Source organism: Mizuhopecten yessoensis, unplaced genomic scaffold (genome assembly GCF_002113885.1).
Source record: "Mizuhopecten yessoensis strain PY_sf001 unplaced genomic scaffold, ASM211388v2 scaffold9561, whole genome shotgun sequence".
Taxonomy (NCBI): Eukaryota; Metazoa; Mollusca; class Bivalvia; order Pectinida; family Pectinidae; genus Mizuhopecten; species Mizuhopecten yessoensis.
In genome coordinates, this window is record NW_018408109.1 from 119673 (window position 1) to 138316 (window position 18644).

Below are 18644 nucleotides of genomic sequence, written 5' to 3' on the forward strand. Positions count from 1 at the left end.
CCTGTCCATACCTACAGCGGCTGTATAGACTGTATCTGTGGGTATGACCCTGAGGAACTCGCCACCTCCACTGATGAGTAGGACCCTGTGGTTACTTATACATAATCCTGTGAATGTCTCACACTCTGTAGTCTAGACATTTTACTTATAGATAATCCTGTGAATGTCTCACATCCTTAGTTGATTTGTAATCATGATAAGTTTCCTTTGTCTCTGATTTCCATGTCATTGTCATGATAACTAGATATACTAGTTGTTTGGTTACAGGTGTCACACACTGCTGTACTGTAGTAATTTGACTTTCTGAACTAATGTCCCAAACACTGCCCACAGAACATCCTCCCTGTCCATACCTACAGCGGCTGTATAGACTGTATCTGTGTGTATGACCCTGAGGAACTCGCCACCTCCACTGATGAGTAGGACCCTGTGGTTGTTACATTCTCCTATGATCAGGTTCCCCACACTGTCATACACCACATCATAGGGATTAAATGGTTTACCTCCTGTTTGTGGTGTTGGTTTATATGTACTGGGGATGTCACCTCTATATACAAACAGATGTTTGAAATCAGTGTCCATGACAACGACATGTCGCTTTCCATCACCACCATCTCTTTCACTACTGAAATCAGCGACTGCCACATTGTGAGTGACAGAACACTCTGAGATGCTGTCTGGTGTACACACTAATGGTTTCCCAGTCCCTTTAGCCATAGTAGTACACACCAATTTACCATCTGTGGTAAATTTGGAGATGTGTTTGGTAATCCCTACAATGACATGGTTACTGGCTGTAACACATATACACCTGGGAAACTCCTTGGTACTGAATCTGTGTGTCAGTCGTCCTGATACCAGCTCCATGACGTTGTTTTCTATATCACAGACCCACAGTGTGTGTGTGGTAGGTGACAGACTGATGTCATTGATATAGACATCGTGATTGACTTCCTGTATTACTTTGCCCTTTGTGTCCAGGAGAGTTATTGTGTCATCGTTCTTGATCCACACCTGACCATCAGTGACGGGACATATAGAATCAATGTTACATGGAGACTTCCACTCTTTCACTACCTTGGTCTGTGGCAGTAGTTTGTATGCTGAAGTGATAACTTTTCCCAAGGCTGTTTTCAAGTGATCTTGAGGATTTTCAGTTGGAGTGAAGTTGGCAGTAACCAGGGCAGGTTTTACCGGGAGACTGTATGTAGGAGAATGGATCTCACAAAATGTATCATAAATCTGTATGTGTGAACCACGCTGGAGAGCTGCTTTACATTCTTGAATTTGTTGTTCGAGTTGCTTCTCGTACATCTCCAAGTCCTGTTTGTATTTCTTTATCAGCTTGGTATTATCCTCTTCCATTTTGTGATAAAGAGAGAGTGTCTGTTCTGTAAGCATGTCCAGCTCTTGTTTCAATTTATCTGTTTGCATTTTCAACTTTTGTGACAGCTTCTCAAAAGTACTGGTGTTGTTTTTAAGGAGCGTATCGCTAGCAGTGATGTATTTCCCAATTTGCACAAGGTCATTTTTTTCTGTTTTGTGTATAAAGTTTTTAATGTCTTGTTCTTTGTTAGGAGTGATTTCACTTAGCTCACAAACTGGATGGATTTTGTGAATAGAAGAAAGGCATTTAGGACAAACCAGTTCCTGACATTTTTCACAATAAAATTCTAGTTGTCTCCCATTATGGTGAATACATGTAGTTTGACCTTTCATACGGAGAGGCATTTGGCTAATAGGGGTTGCCATTTTGATAAAAAAGCTAAATTATTTTTTGAAATCTTGAAGGCGTTTGTTGTTTTTGTATAAACACTCACAAATTAGAGTTTGTTATGTAAAAAAATGTGACTTTGGATTTTACTGTCCCCTCCAGTCGTATATAATTGTAAGACATTTAGTAATGTAAAAAACCCACTATAGAATAACTACCTAATGATCACTGATGTTACCAGGTCGACACTGTGATGATGAATCCAAGTTTTCCACCCACACCACACCACACCATATTTGTCCAGCCCTAGAATTCACAATCACATGATGAACTTCCCTCTGGCTTTGTTAATAAAACTCACTTTCCTGCTGACATTGTAAAAGTTTGATCAAAACTTAAAGACAAATGTTTGGCTGAATTTGACAATGCTGCTTACTAGATAGCAATATCAACAAATTTCTGCTCTGGATACGGCCATCGCTGCAGCGGTGTGTAAATGTACCTGTTTAGAGCTGCAGTTGTACATGGTGAATAACTTCCTTGTGAAGCAACAGGTAACCAACCAATACATAGTAAATAACTTCCTTGTGGGGCAACAGGTAACTGACTGATACACAGTGATAATAAAGACATAAGTTATAGTGTAGTACCAAAGGTAGGCCAGTGTAGATTGTGTTTAACAAGTTGACACATACAATGAAGCTTATACAAATCCAATCTGATTAAAACCAGATCTTTGATTCCACTCCCGATACTCTACGCTCCAGTCAAAGATCGTCTGTCAGTAAATGAGTAATACCTAGCTATATAGTATCGTACAGACATTAGATCAATGTCTGATTAAAGGCCTACCTAACAATTGCCTCATCAATATTAAAACATTATATGTATGGTCATAATTTTTAGCTCACCTGGCACGAATGCCAGTGGAGCTTATGGTATGGTGTGTTGTCCGTCAACTTTTTCTTTGTACAACTTCTTCTTAAGAACTGGAGAACCTAGGACCCTAATATTTGGCCAGTAGGCAGCAGGTACCTTGGACAGAGTGCTTTAAAGTTTCCTCAAATAAATGACCTTGTCCTACTTTCAATGTCATGGGTTAAATATGTAAAAACCTTTAAACAATTTCTTTATAACCAGGAGGCCCAGAGTAATGATACTTGGCCAAAAGGTACTTGGCATGAACTGAAATTATGCTCAAATAAATGACCTTGTCCTACTTAAAAGATCATAAGAATCAAATGTGTTTAAAACCTTTGAACATCTTCTGAATAACCAGGAGGCCCAGAGTAATGATATTTGGCTAATAAGTACCTGGGATAGAGTGGTATGAAGTTTCCCTAAATAAATTACTGACCTACTTTCAAGGTCACAGGGGTCAAATATGTAAATATCTTTAAACAACTACTTCTACAATACCAGGAGGCCCTGGATGCTGATATTTGACCTGTATCATGCTGGGACAGAGTAGTTTAAAGTTTCATTTAGTCTGGAACATTCTTAAGCCAAGGAGGCTCAATATATGGAAATATTTTTTCCCATGATTGCTCAAAGATCCAGGTTTGTTATAACCTGATCATTGTGATGTTTCTCAGATCTTTCGCTGATCCTGAAGAATGGGAACCTGCTTGGAAAGGAAGTTCCAGCGAAGCCAACAATTACTATCACGGCTCATAACTCAGGTGTGTAAATAGAGACATCGGTGATCATGCATCTTCAACTGGTTAAAACTGGCTTTTGTTTATGAAGTATCTGGAATGTTCCCTGCCATAATCATCTACGTTCATCATTTTGGGAACAATAAGCTGTTTTAACACAAAAGTTTTTTTTAACCAAATGTGTTAGGCTGTGAACATATCTATGTCATACTTGTGTCATAGGGAACTAGTGAAGTATGTTATATTTCAATTGTGACCTCACAGGATGTTCAACTATGACATCACTATTAGGACAATAGACGTAACGCACTGGACTTCAAAATCGCATCTTTGAAAAGTTGAGGGTGATCAGGGAAAATGGTGTTTAACTTTTGTTTAGTTGTTTAATATGTGCTATAAAGGATCTTAAGTTTCTGGTCTTTTTCATAAGAGATTTTGAAAATTGTCCTGGAGTTTTCATTTTAGCTCAGCAAAGCGTCACTATTATGATGATTTCCAGACTCATTTTGTGACTCATATCAAACTTTGGAACAAGTATTTTTTATATTGCATTAAGGGAATATTCATTTAAGATCATTAATGCTTAAGTAAAAAACCTAAATGAGATATAAAACATAGATTCTGAATTACTCACTGTATAGGGGGGGAATGGAAACAATAGGAGTTTATCTAATTGTTTCATTTGATTGTTTATAGCCAAAACTACGAATGACTTGCAATGTGATGACCTTCCAGATCCGTCGATCACCCCTTCTCGTGGATGGAACAGTCCTCATATAAGTGGTAAGTGGCTAAGGCCAAATAAAAATATAGGTGTGTTCCCTGTTTCAGCTCCAAATAAATAGGGAAAATAAAACATTTGATTTTATTATTTTATTTTTTATTTGGTGAAGAAAATCTCCTGATTACCTCCGTTACTGTTAAAATATGTTATTGTTTTAATAGAGTATGATTGATGTAAAATAAATACACAAATAAAAAAATCCCTGCATTTCTACTTTTTGTGTTGCGCAGGCCTAAACAACACATTGAAGTACACAACGTAAATTATTATTTGACTCACCTAAATGTTTATGGAGTAACCAACTTAATTTACAGTAGTGCTGCCACCCGTGTTACATTTCTAGATTATCCCTACTGCTGGACACTAGTTTTTAGTAATCCAATCTCCACTGACGGTTCTCTTATTTATAACTGATGCTGTCTTCTCAATTTCCTAGGCCACCAGTTCAAATTAATTGAACAACAAAAATAAGTACATTTATATTTACAATATATTTACAGTACAACACAAGTTTTTTGATCCATAATAAAATATACAAGTCTTCATCATTGTGAACTCAATCTCTCCACTCCAAATTTATCTCCGAATTCTATAAACTGTAAAACTACACGTATTTACAAATCACCATTGTGAACTCAATCTCTCCACTCCAAATTTATCTCCAACTATAAACTGTAAAGCTACACAGATTTATGAACTACACCTAAAACTACTATTATTACCAACTTCTAATTCTCACTTTAATTCTAATTTTCTAACTCTCCTCTATATCTCTAGACCTCTCAACTTTGTCTCTCCAACTCCCAACTCCCTCCTCAAAACTCCTTAACTCAACTCCCCAACCCAACTCTCTTCTCCTGCTTCGACTCCGAAGCTGAACTACCTTACTATCTGTCCCTTAGCAAAATAAAATAAAATTGATACACATGTACATTAAAATTGTTGATGCTGCTGAAATCTTGCTAAAATTCGACCCCTATACAACTAGGTTAAGTGGCCATAAATCCTTGCTTAATCAGCATTAGCTGGAGGCACAGACACTGACATCAGAGACTGGCCCCCCCTCCAAGAAAAAAACAAAAAAACAAAGGTGTATTCCACCATCAAATTGAATGCTTTTTGGGACAGGCAGGTTCCTGATATTAATCACGAAATAAAAAATACCCCACTTCTTGATGTATCCTGTGTAACAGGGTTCGCATCAGCCTTGAAAAAGCCTTGAATTTCACTTTGGGCCTTGAAAAGCCCTGAATTTCACTTTGGCCCTGAAAAGCCTTGAATACTGGACTGTGGCCCTGAAAAGCCCTGAATTTCACTTTGGCCCTAAAAAGCCTTGAATACTGGACTGTGGCCCTGCCTGAAAGGCCTTGAATACTGGACTGTGGCCCTGAAAAGCCTTGAATACTGGACTGTGGCCTTGAAAAGTCCTTGAATTTGGTTTGACATTATAATCTATATGAACCCTTATTTGAAAAAGGACATTGACTTACATATCAACTAGCTCCTATTCAAAATTTCTAGGTGAGCAACACAGGTCATATATGTGCATCTTGTTGAGTATACTTTTGGTATGCACACTTTTTCTGCAATCTCCAAATATGCTCTTCCTTAATTGGCATGTAATCTAGAAAGTTAACTGTAATGTTGCATTCACCGTGTCTCGGTTTTTACCGAATTCTTGGGCAAATGGTAGAAGAAATAGGGGCCATCATGTCTTTTGTGAGATGTTTTAATTTTTACCCCCTCTCATGCCCAAAGTATTGGAGAAAAATGGATGACCTAGTGGAAGAAACTTACCCTATCATTTCAAGAAACTGTATAGACAAACACATTATTACTAGACACTGTTGTCAACCAATATCGTGATTTCTAACTTGAATCTGAATGAGGCATTGATTTGTTCAGTGCACCTTACTGATTATAATTTCTGTTTACAGATGACGAGTTACCCGACATTCCAGATGATATAGCAATCCGATGCAACAGTCCAGGTAATGGCTTGTATTGTGCTAGCTCTGGAATGCACTATCAAAATATTTTTATCATTTTATAGCATGGAGTATAATTTTTGTATAAAATTCAAAAAATTGAACCAAAATAGTTTGAAGGACTTGCTATAGTAGAAGGGATAAACAATTACTCTAGCCAGATGCCAAGAACTAGCAGGTTTTATGTCGTACTAGTGAAAGTTTTCAATATCTGCTATCAAAGTAAAGATCAGGCTTGTGGAACTTTTCAAAACCTGCCTGTACTCTAAATATGAAATTATACAACCTTGAATATGTATTTTAATGTCGTTACGACTCGATATTGTTTTGATAGGTACAAGTACATGTGGGAAGTTGTCTGGGCGAACACCTTGCAAAGGAGCGAGGGCCACCCTCATAGTCGCGCCACTGTCTGTGATCAGTAACTGGCATGTAAGTGGATTGACTTCTGTAGAATAGGGTTGACAAGATGTCTTGGTTTCAGCTCCTTTATTTGGTGTACAATATAAGAGTGCTGTTAATTAAAACATGCATCCTTAATATTAAATGTTATACCTTAAATACATAGGACTACTCTAATGCTGGCCAGTTCCACCATCGGGTGGATGGTCTATATAGGGAAACAGAAACAATTTCATATTATCTCCCTTGTATTTTGATTATTGACTGCTATTGTTCCTTTCAAAGGAGAGATGCTTTGTTTATCAATATGCTCATCTTTCAATGCATGATGATACTTTCGCTCCTGAATCCTTTACCATTGTCCATCATATTTAGGTTCTTGCATTGTTTTTAAGAGTCATCAGATGTTTGGGGCCGTGGTGGCCAGAGTGGTTAGGGCGTCTGACATTATGCTACCAATAGCCCTCCTCTACTTGGTCGCGGGTTCAAGGTCTAAGTGGGGCAGTCACCAGGTACTGGCCGTAGGTCGGTGGTATTTCACCGGGAACGCCGGCTTTCTTCCACTACCTAAAACCTGGCAAGTCCTTAAATGACCTTAGCTGTTATTGCCTGTTAATAGGACGTAAAATAAAAACAAACAAACAAACATCAGGTGTTGTATGATATAACCCTTTTGTACACAGAACCAGCTGGAGGATCATATACACGAGAATGCTCACATGGAGATCTACACGTACTACGGGTCATCACGGACCAAGGATCCCACACTCCTCAGTAAACAGGACGTAGTACTCACCACCTACTCCACACTCGCCGCCGATGCCAAGGTAAGCAAGGTCGTGCTTACACATTCAGGAAATTGATATATATCTTAAAAAATGTTGTAATTACTTGACTTGGTTTTCCATCAACATTGTTGAAAAAGTACACAACAGTGTTTTGGAAAATATAAATATATTGCAAGTTCTCTAAAAAAATAAGTTCTTTACAGTAAAATGCTCCGCAGTATTTTGGATTTGTTCTTCTTTTTTAATGTCAGTTATACATGCGCGACGTGTGTGTGTTGTTCTGACTGTAAGGAAAGAATTACCTGGGTGTCTGATATAAGTGTCTGTCATGTGTAACCAGGGTAAGAGCACCCTGCTCAAGGTGGACTGGCTGCGAATTGTGTTAGACGAGGGCCATGCCATCAGGAATCCCAATGCCCAGCAGACCAAGGCCATTTGTCAGCTCAAGGCAGAACGCAAATGGATCCTCACAGGTGAGACTACGATTTCTCTTACCCTGGACAGGTGTATCCACAATTTTACCGGTGTGAGATTATAAGACTCTTTCATGCCCAGGGGTGTAGGATAGGGAAATTCCACCCGAGGTTTTTTTCAAACTTGGTAAAACACTTTGCCGTGGGTTTTGACAAATTTGAAAATCCCGAGGGTGGAATTTCCTTATCTTACACCCTTGGGAATGAAAGAGTATTTTTCTCTCATTCCAATCACCAGAACTGGCTCAGAAATCATGAAAATGTGTTTGGACTGGCCACCATTTTGAAAATATCAATTTTTCCCCTCAGCTTTTTAGACAAAAACGAATCAGCTAGCCAGATTAAGCATATCCCATATTTGCAAACGGTGTTTGCACAGAAAAATTAAGAACATCTTTCTAACATGTACGATAAATATATAATAAAAGGTTTTAATTTCATCACGTTGCCTTTTCCGCATTGTGGTATCAAAGAGTTCCAAATTTGTGACGTCACGTCACTTGAAATGGGGTGTAAGATAGAAATTTCCTACACCCCTTTTTTACCCTGGACAGCTCTATCTTACACACGGGGAAATGAGAGAAATCCTCGTCTTACCCTAGGGTTGAGATGCTGGGGATTCCCCTATTTATAACAATGGTATGACGTGATGTCAACAGTCCAACCCTCGGCAAAACCTCATGTTTGGCAATATAAGAATCTTCCCCCTCCAGTTGAGATTCCCCTATATCTCACCCCCAAGGAGATGTGAGATTCTATTACTCCATTAGCTGTCTTCTCTCTGCTTATTACAATCATAACTTCATTATCAGATTTCTTGTCTGGCACAAATTACTCTATAGTAACTTGAATGGATGAGTGAAATAACCCTCTTTGGGAACATTGTTGTATCATTAGTAAAAAAAATCCTTCCAAATCTCAAGGTTGATCTGAACAAATGTACAACACCTGACCATACCTCACAATATTTGTACTGGATGTTTGAATATAACCTTCAACAAAGAAATTAATACTTCAATAAATAAGCTGAACTTCTATGTGCGGTACATGGTAATTGTGTGCTAGTGAGTGTATACAGTGTATACAGTTAAGTGACCATCAATTGCACAATGCATGATATCAAAAAACTGAGCTAGCTCATATACCTGGATAATAAGTTTGACTCTGATTTATTTTTTCTCTAGTTATCCCTATTTCAATAAGACTGAATTATTTAAGGAATATACAGCCTTGTACAAAATTGTATTAGTTTTCCTAAGGTGGTGTACATGTATATTTCTTACACAGCACCTGGAACCTTCTGTGCTTGGGAGGTGTGGGCTCAGCTCACGGCACCTTGATGTGTGTTGTATAGAGATTGTTGTTTTCCCGACAGCGTTGGGGACAGTATGGATTGTCTGTTTGGCAGTAAAATGCAGATTGAATTAATCCATGACAAAAAAACATCAATACGTGTAAAATCATGGAACATGAAATCCGCAATTTAAAATATTTGAATGTTCTGAATTTTGCAATGAAAGACATTCTGAATACAGTTCTGAGGAAGTTTGATACTGCTCTGTATGAAGTTGTTATGATATTATTTTGATTAATACAGGTACCCCCATACAGAACTCCATGAAGGATCTGTGGTCCCTGGTCAACTTTCTTCAGATAAACCCCTTCACAGACAAACAATGGTGGCGTCGCACCATTGAACGGCCGCTGGACCAAGGAGAGGAAAGTGCCCTCAGGTATGAACTCCTGTATGCATGACTTCCTTAAGATTGCATTCAAAAGCCTCTGCAAAAAAAATGTACCTTATATTATTAAATGCTTTAAGGTATACAATAGTAATTTTTAACCAATTTTTCTATTTAGAAATAAGTATTACAGTAGTAAATAACATAGTGTAGGAAAATGTGGTGTGTGTTATTAGACACTGTCTCTACATGGAAAAGGGAACTGCTCTCAGGTCCCAAAATCAGTTACAATGTGGAGGAAAATCACTCCTGTGTTGTCTGTTTGATATCAGGATATAAAGAGACCGCGCCAATACATCACAGTGATGTTATCCTGTCGTTCAAAAAGATCTTGTGTCAGCGCGGTCAATGGTCCAAGGGAGACAACTCTCCAGAAATTTCACCATAATACTTAAAAAGTACAATTCAAGTGGTATGATACATTGGCAAATCTCAAATAACCCGGACAACCCCAGGTATTAATCACATTTAATTAATGTTTGTTACACAGGAGAGTATGCCACTTGATGTCGGCCATCGCCCTGCGAAGAACCAAGAACCAGAAAATAAATGACAAACCACTGGTGGAACTGCCAGACAGGAAGGTGTTTGTAGAGCACATCAAAATGTCCGAGGAGGAAAGAAATGTTTACGAAGCCATGCAGAATGAGGGCAAGGTCATAGTTAGCAAGTAAGGACAACGAAAGCCATGGTCAGTGTGAAATGGCAAAGTGGTCGGGTGGGGTAGTGGAAAGCGCACTTGCCAAGGCGGCCAGCGTTTGATTCCTCGATCGTACACGAAAAAGTATGAGGTGGCCTGCTCCCTCGATACTCCGGTTTCCTCCCCCTGCGCGCTAACATGCGGGCCAACAAGAATGATAAATATAAGTTGTAAAAACTTGTTTCATAATTGTTGTAAAATAGATAAAGTTTATATATTAAATAGCAAAGTCTGCCAGCATATAAAAGCAAAACACATCCTCAATAATGAGTCCCCACCAGTCTTAATAATATTTACTTAGAAAAACAGGAAATATTTACATGTATGTGATAGCCCTTGTAAAAGTACAAGTTCCCGAAGAACATGCATCTTCTTCATAGATGAAACAAGGCACACAAATGAGCTTAAGTCATTCACCCCTGAAGACATATTTGAACTCTTCCAATTCAATGGTTGTAATAGTTCATTATGAAATTTCAGGGGTGAATGAGTAAACCATAAACATCGGCCTTAATATTACCCCGGTAAATAAAACCTTTCTCAATGAGATCATGACGTCAACCATGAAACTTGCCTTTAATCTTCATCAACCGTCATTGTAATAAGTTGATGATCTAGTGAGTTTTTTAGCTCCTGCCATTCTGTAGGGGACATATACATTTGTAGTTTCCTGTCTGTTCTTGATTCAGCTCTAGTGACATCATTTCTTAATGGTGTTTTATCAAACTGTATACAAAGGGAAAGCTTGGGAATACCTTGTGATTTGTTTTCAGGTGGAATTTTAGCAAACGAAGTGGGTTATTGCAGGTTTAGTTCATGGTTATATCCAAGTTTACTGTAATCTTAAAAGAAAACAAAAAATGGCCCAGAATATCTTGTGATTTCATTTCTTAATAGATTCAATACATTATCATTCAATCTAATTTCTCCAGTATGATATTACCTAAAAACTATTTGTATTACAAGGTGAAAGTCAATGTTACTATTATCAAATAATTAAAATTAATTTTATATAGCTTCAGAGGCATTCTTGTCTTGCAGGTATTTGCTAGCTTATACACCTGATACACTTAAATGTTGTTTGGCTCCAGGTACTTCAGACAGGGGACACTACTCCACAACTATGGCGAGGTGTTAGCCATCCTGATGAGACTCAGACAACTGTGCTGTCACCCTTTGCTCATTGCTAAGGCAGCTGCTGCTGTGAAAGAAGTCTTAGGTAACATGGTTAATTCAGAGCAAAAAATGCGGAAGGGAGACTAAGGTGTTGTTTTTTCGTCGGCATCAACATTAAGTTTTTGTGTTAAAGTTAGTTTCACTGAAAATGTAAGTGCTAGACCAACCAAACTTGGGCCATAGATGCACCTTAGGTAATACATCTCAACCCATGCATCAAATGATGGATACAGCCTACCTTCCATACTAATTATTTTTAACATATTCAGGTGAGCAATACGGGCCTCTTGTTTATAGCATGTCAGCTTACCACTCTTAGAATGATGCAGATCGTACTTCAATGTAAGAAAGTAAATAACACTATATGGCATTCGACGGGCGTATATTGTTCTGCCCCGTGGTACTCTTGTTAATCATTTAATACATCTATATCCGTGGAATATCTTTAAAGTTGACCTATTTAACAGACTCTCCTTTGAATCTGAGACATTAATAATAATAATCACAATCATTTAATTTCTTTTCTTTAATGTATAAAGTATATATGTAGTTATGACAGCAATAGATACAGCATTTCTTTGTGATTATAACTTTTTCACATAATTTACAAAGCAATCAAATCACAAAATATATTGACATATCAAAATTTGATTTTGAAGAAAATTGAACTTGACACCTTACTAAAATAGTAGAAGGTGTTTACTGTTTGAAAAGATGTTATCAAACCTTTGTTTTGTAGAAAATGTGGAAGCAGCATCTTCATCAGGAAATGATGGCCTGAGTACTGAATTACGGGAAAAGCTGATTAGTGCCCTGCTAATGGTACTGGGGTCTGGATCAGACGAGGAGTGTGCTATCTGTCTGGATATGCTCAAAGAACCAGTCATCACACATTGCGCCCATGTCTACTGTCAAACCTGTATAGGGGCAGTCATCAGAACTGACAAGGTATAGGTCACAAACACAGTGGGGCACCGCCATTCACTTCCGTTATATTTTCTTCCAGTAAGTCTCATCCCTAATACAAATACTGTATATTAAATCAGACGATTAATATGGATAGGTATTTTCCAGGATCTCTAAGCTTCAGTGCAAATATTTCCATCTTTTTGGCAGCTTAATTGTTGTTATCTCGATATTATTCCCTGTGTGTATTTGCGTAGGTTTGTTTTCTAACTGTCTTTCTGTAACAAAGAAATTATGAAACTAAATTTAAGTGTTAAGTTTGATAAAACCTTGAAAAAAATTCCTTCATGATACATCTAGAAACCTTATGTTTAATAACCCAGATCGGAGATGTGGGTGCCAGATAGTAATGACGTTGTCCATCTGTCTGTCAGTCCATAATTTCGTTCCTGGAGATTATCTCTGAAACCAAAAGACAAATCTTTTTGAAATTTGACATGGTAATACACTGTGATATGCAGATGTGCAATAGGGGTGTAAACTTTGTCTAAGGTCAAGGTCACTTACTTAAAATAGACAGTTGAGGGATCTTAATTTTGGAATCCACTAGTCTTATCTTTTTGCAATTTGACATGGTGTCCTTGATACACTGATATGTAGATGTGCAATAGGGGTTTAAAGAGTTTTTAAGGTCAAGGTTACTGTTACTAAAAATAGCACGGAGGGGTATTGGTAATGGGCATGACGTGAGGCCCTTGCGGACCTGTCAGTGTTCTAGTTTTGGGAAACAAGTGAGTTCATTTCCTGCACATGTAGAAATTCATGTAAGTAAGACTGAACAAAAATGAAATGGTGTAATCAGGACTAGGGTTTAAAAGTTGGTATACTTTTCAACAGCCAAAATGCCCGTTGTGCCGTGGAGACATTGACGAGAGTAAATTACTTGAGGTCCCCCCAGAACAACTCCAGGAACCTGAAGATTGTGAAGATGATGTGATCACATCAGAAAACTGGAAGTCAAGTTCAAAAGTAAGGTGTCTTTATTAGGTACTGGCATATTTTAGCTCACCTGGCCCGAAGGGCCAAGTGAGCCCATGCCTCGGTGCGGCGTCTGTCAATGCACCTGGTTAAGAAGAATTGCTCTCATCTATATCTTGCCTACTACAAGTGCTATGTTGATTATAGTTGCATCAATTGTGTACCTAGGGTTGCTGTACTGAATTCATATTGTGTATATATGCTGATTTTGATCTATACATTGAATTGCTCTCATCTTTATCTTGCCTACTACAAGTGCTATGTTGATTATAGTTGCATCAATTGTGTACCTAGGGTTGCTGTACTGAATTCATATTGCGTATATATGCTGATTTTGATCTATACATTGAATTGCTCTTATCTATATCTCGCCTACTACAAGTGCTATGTTGATTATACTTGCATCAGTTGTGTTTCTAGGGTTGCTCTTCTGAATGCATATTGCTGATGCTGATTTTGACCTATGTTTTACACTTTATTGACTTGGTTAAGAAGAATTGCTCTCATCTTTATCTTGCCTACTACAAGTGCTGTGTTGATTATACTTGCATCAATTGTGTTTCTAGGGTTGCTCTTCTGAATGCATATTGTGGATGCTGATTTTGACCTTTAGTTTACGCTTCATGTTTTAATGACTTTTGCACTGCGAGTGGGGGATATCGATGACAGCATCTTCTTCTTTTTTTCATAACATAAACAGCATTTCTGTTGATTCCACTTCAGCTTTATTCAACTTCGTATCGACTATCCGGAAGGATGCATGCACCGTACTAATTGTTAGGGCAGTTATTTTCTCCTTTGAATACTTCCCACCTGCAATTAAGCTACCCTAACTTAATCCTTGCTTTATCTTTTCAGCAACTCTTTGCTTAATAGCTAACGTGGTAACGGTTTTCATTCGCTAACACTTCCTACGGCAAGTTATTTTGTTTACAATGAAATGGCGTGTTATGCAGATGTGTTATTAGATGTAACGCCAAAATCTACAATGTAAACTGTCTGACCAAACGGGATAAGGAATCCCCTCTGTTATAAGTTAGTTATTTTTTATGAATATGTAACGGCGAAATCCACCTGTTTTTCCATTGGGAGATTCACTTGATACATTAATGCAGTATTTTAAAAAGTCCTTAAAATATACTTCATCGTGATGTCGCTTTGATGCCATTAGAGACTAATTATTAGAATATACCTGTTGTAATTCTCCTGTGATCTTTTGATACACAGGTAGACGCCGTGATCAATGCTCTGGTCACCCTTCGAGAGGAGGATAACACCATTAGAAGTCTGGTGGTCTCACAATTTACATCTCTCCTTAGTCTTCTGGAAATACCACTGCGGTAATTACTTAATTAATATATTTGAAGATTTGCTGCAATTCATCTGTGCTTTTAATTTTGCAGCAAAAGTCTTGTATTGCCAGTAAAATATTTATTTGAAGAAGTAAAATCAAGATATTCACCATTCAAGGCTGGTTGGATGTCACATCAGTTTTCTGACAGTGAAATTTGTTGAAACCTCACAAAATGTAGAACACACTAGTTGTTACATTCCTGATATGTGAAAAGTGTTCAGTTCTTCATATGCAGTTTCTTTGGCCCATACTTTACTCCATATATGGCACAAAACAAGGTTTGATAGATGGATTTTAAAGACAGACCTAGGCTAGTACTACCTGTCAGAGAAATAAATTAGTTCAGTCATTGAAAGAAATTCTTCATCAGAAAGTTGCAATTGCTAACATGGTGTATTAGTGTAGTTAATATTTTATTCCATTTCATAAAAAAAAATCTCAAAATCTGATTGTTGGAAATATTGCAATTTATTTAAAAAATGATTTGGTGAAATATTTTTGAAATATTTCATTTTATTTAAAAAATATTTTGCTTAATAAAAGATACAATTTTAAACAAAAAAATTGAGCTCTTTATCTCGTTGGGAAGTGAAGCAAAATAATGCCATGCACTACTGCATTGTGATGCATATACGGGGAAAAGATAACACATAAAACAGTTGAGAAGAATACTATGCAGGCTTGAGGTAAGCTAATGAAGTAATTGTCACCTCAGCATGTCTAATTATATTACTCTCTACTCAATGTACATATTAAGATTTGAAGTGTTTTAACCTAGAACATTTAATAATGTTAGTCAGTTGATGATACTCCTTCAAGCATTCAACCATGTACTGTATTTCAATGAAAATGCAAGAAACGTTTGTATACTTTTTTTTAAATGAAATTTTCAGGTAACTTATATAATGAAAATTCTTAAATGATGTAGAATAATATGCAGAATAAATACCAGGCCTGAAATTTGGCCAACTTTGAAAATAACCTTTGAATTTCTTAATTTAAACAAAAGAAGATTTTGAGCATTTCTGTGATATTAAGGCAGTTTAAAAAAAATGTAGACAAAAATCATATCTTTATCTCTGTGAATTAAATGTACTTTAGTTTCATCCATTGAAGCTAAAAATGTATAAAAGTGATTAATCATTTTCAGAGCCAGAGGCTTCAGATTTACACGCCTGGACGGTACCATGAGTCTGAAGATGAGGATAAGGGCTGTTGAAGAATTCATGGACCCCAGTCCTGTGGCACCTACTATCATGTTACTGTCCCTCAAGGCTGGGGGTGTTGGCATTAATCTCACCTCAGCATCTAGGGTGTTTCTCATGGACCCAGTAAGTAATGGAGAGAAATGGGCAGCATATATTACTGTCCTTTACAACACTATATATGTTTCTCAAATTCCGTGTGTGTAAGGTGGAGCTGCGGGTAAGAAAGGGGTGTAAGAAATTTCTATCTTACCCCATCTTACGTGACGTGATGTCACAATGGTGCAACAATGACGTGGCGTCATGAATTTGGAAAACTCTGATGCCACAAAGCGGAAAAGGCGATGTAATAAAATTAAAACCTTTTATGATATACTTACCATACAGGCTAGAAAGGTGAAATTGGTTTTTCTGTGCAAACATTGTTTGCAAAATGGAGTATGCTTAATCTCGCTGACGGATTCGTTTTTGTCAAAAATGCTTTGGGGGAAAATGATATTTTCAAAATGGTAGCCAGTTCCAACGCATTTTCATGGCTTCTGAGCTTATTTTGGTAGTTGGAATGAGAGAAAAATACTCTTTCATGCCCAAGGATGTAGGATAGAAAAATTCCACCTTCAAGGTTTTCAAATTTGGCAAATCCCTCGGTAAAGCCTGATATAGATGATATATCGCCCTCATGATCACTTGAGGCTTTATTGAGATTTTCATGGACCCAGTACGTACAATGAGGAAAAGGTTTGTGACTTTCCTTTAAGGCACTGGGTTCCACATCAACTTTACCTCAGTCTCCAAGGTGCTGCTGCCTCTCTCAAGTGGAAGAAGAATGAGGTTTCTGTCAAAAAATTGTCATTAGTAAATTTCTGGGCGTTAGATTGAAGCACATGTCCGGTCATGTATTCAATCTTGCCTATATCCACCACAGTGTGTATGTAGTTTACTTATATCCATCACATGTTTTTTGAGCAAAGGTTGAAACAAATTAAAAACTCCTTATTTCCCTTGGTTAAATACTGTAAGTTACATATATTCGATGAAAGTTGATATTTTGACATCGGCTTTGGAAATAGATCATTAATGATTTGCAAAAAACTTTTTGATAATAATAATAATAATTTGAGGTTCTTATATACCGCTTTATCACAACCTAGTTTGTAGGTTGTCTCAAGCGATTCACAAATTATTTCCGTGGTTATAGGGCCTTTGCAACTAGCCAATATCTTTCTCAACTCCAAGGGAAGCATACAGCTGGTGCTGCCATTTCAGCGCTCACAGCTAACATTCAACAGTTCTAGTACTGCCCAACCACATACTTATTTACAGCTGAGTAGACTGGAACAAGATACGACATAGTGCCATGCTGTGACTCGAACCCGCAACCCTTCGGTCACAAGCCGGGCGTCCTACCACTAGACTACCGTGCCTCCTCTGATATATTTAACTAAGGGATATATTTATATAGAGGATCTCATACTACATGGGTTAATATGCACAAAATTATGACATGGGTATATTCACTGGATAACACAGTACATTATGTGATAAAAATGTATGCTACGACTAACATGCACTGATTGATGTTCACTTGCAAATACATGTACATGTAAAAGTTATGTGATTTATGTAATTGTCACCTCAGAATAAACTGAGTTGGCTTGGTCAGTTGCCTCAAAGATATGGTGTTAATACTATAAGCCCTGTAGGGTGGGAGCTAGTTCACATGATTTGATGTTTTGTCAGGTCTGTACAACAGGGGAGGTAGCTCACAAACTGCAGTGTTTACCAACCCAGTGGGACAGGGAAGGCAAGTCGACCGATGTGATGTTTATCAGCCTAGTGTGACATAAAATTGACTTGCACAATGAAGATCTACTACATATTACAGGGGGAACAAAAATATATAATATGAGATGTATTGTAGAGAAACATGGTGTCTCACACTATCTCTGTATGTGGTTTGAATCCAGCACCCAGCACCGGAACTTTATATTAAGACAAGGGAGGTAAATAACTTGTGTGTAAAGTGTGAAGACAGGATGTGAAGAGACTTTGCCGAAATGTTGTAGCAATTGTGCCAACTTAGTAAGCTGTCAAAGGGAGATAACTCTCCCAAAATTCACTTTAATATTGTATCTTCCTATCTTTTCTTTTCAGGCATGGAATCCGGCTGCAGAGGAGCAGTGTTTTGATAGATGTCATCGTCTAGGACAAAAGAGAGACGTCATTATTACAAAGGTATGAATGAGAGGATTAGCTGGTTATCTGTTATCATGTTGAATTTTTTAGGTCACCTGAGACAAAGTCTCAAGTGACCAATTGCGATCGCCTTTTGTCCGGCGGCGTCCGTCATCCGTCATGCGTCCGTAAACAATTTACATTTTCGACTTCTCCAAAACCCCTGAACCAATTTTCAATGAAATTTTACAGGAACCTTCAATGGCCAAAGGTCAACTAAAATTGTGAATTATATGGTCCCCAGCCCCCAGGGGCCTGAGGGACGGGGCCAAAAAGGGTCAAATACTAAAATTGTGAATTTCTTGACCCTGGGGAGGGGGTAAACTTTACTAAAGTTTATATAGGGAAATCACATTTTGGACCAACATTTGTTTAATTGCCATTGGAAGTAATTCAATTTAGGTTAGCATTATCAGTATTGGGTAGCAGTTTGATAGTATGTACATATCAGCCCTGACTGACCCCCAGGGGCTGATGGATG

General features: G+C 37.7%; 1 protein-coding gene across 3 annotated transcripts in view; it reads left to right on the forward strand.

Moving 5' to 3' along the window:
* The window catches only part of LOC110458364 (helicase-like transcription factor), a 43051-nt gene that overhangs the window by 23253 nt on the left and 1154 nt on the right, over nucleotides 1-18644 (forward strand). For 2 of the 3 annotated variants that reach the window (XM_021510027.1, XM_021510029.1), the window contains exons 16-29: nucleotides 3310-3396; nucleotides 4069-4155; nucleotides 6094-6147; nucleotides 6479-6576; nucleotides 7230-7373; nucleotides 7675-7807; nucleotides 9405-9540; nucleotides 10040-10219; nucleotides 11341-11468; nucleotides 12165-12373; nucleotides 13229-13360; nucleotides 14597-14709; nucleotides 15874-16054; nucleotides 18083-18163. In XM_021510027.1, the coding sequence (XP_021365702.1) occupies nucleotides 3310-3396; nucleotides 4069-4155; nucleotides 6094-6147; nucleotides 6479-6576; nucleotides 7230-7373; nucleotides 7675-7807; nucleotides 9405-9540; nucleotides 10040-10219; nucleotides 11341-11468; nucleotides 12165-12373; nucleotides 13229-13360; nucleotides 14597-14709; nucleotides 15874-16054; nucleotides 18083-18163 (1763 nt within the window). The remainder of the gene's footprint in view (nucleotides 1-3309; nucleotides 3397-4068; nucleotides 4156-6093; nucleotides 6148-6478; nucleotides 6577-7229; nucleotides 7374-7674; nucleotides 7808-9404; nucleotides 9541-10039; nucleotides 10220-11340; nucleotides 11469-12164; nucleotides 12374-13228; nucleotides 13361-14596; nucleotides 14710-15873; nucleotides 16055-18082; nucleotides 18164-18644) is intronic. The other variant, XM_021510028.1, reaches the window with a different exon arrangement.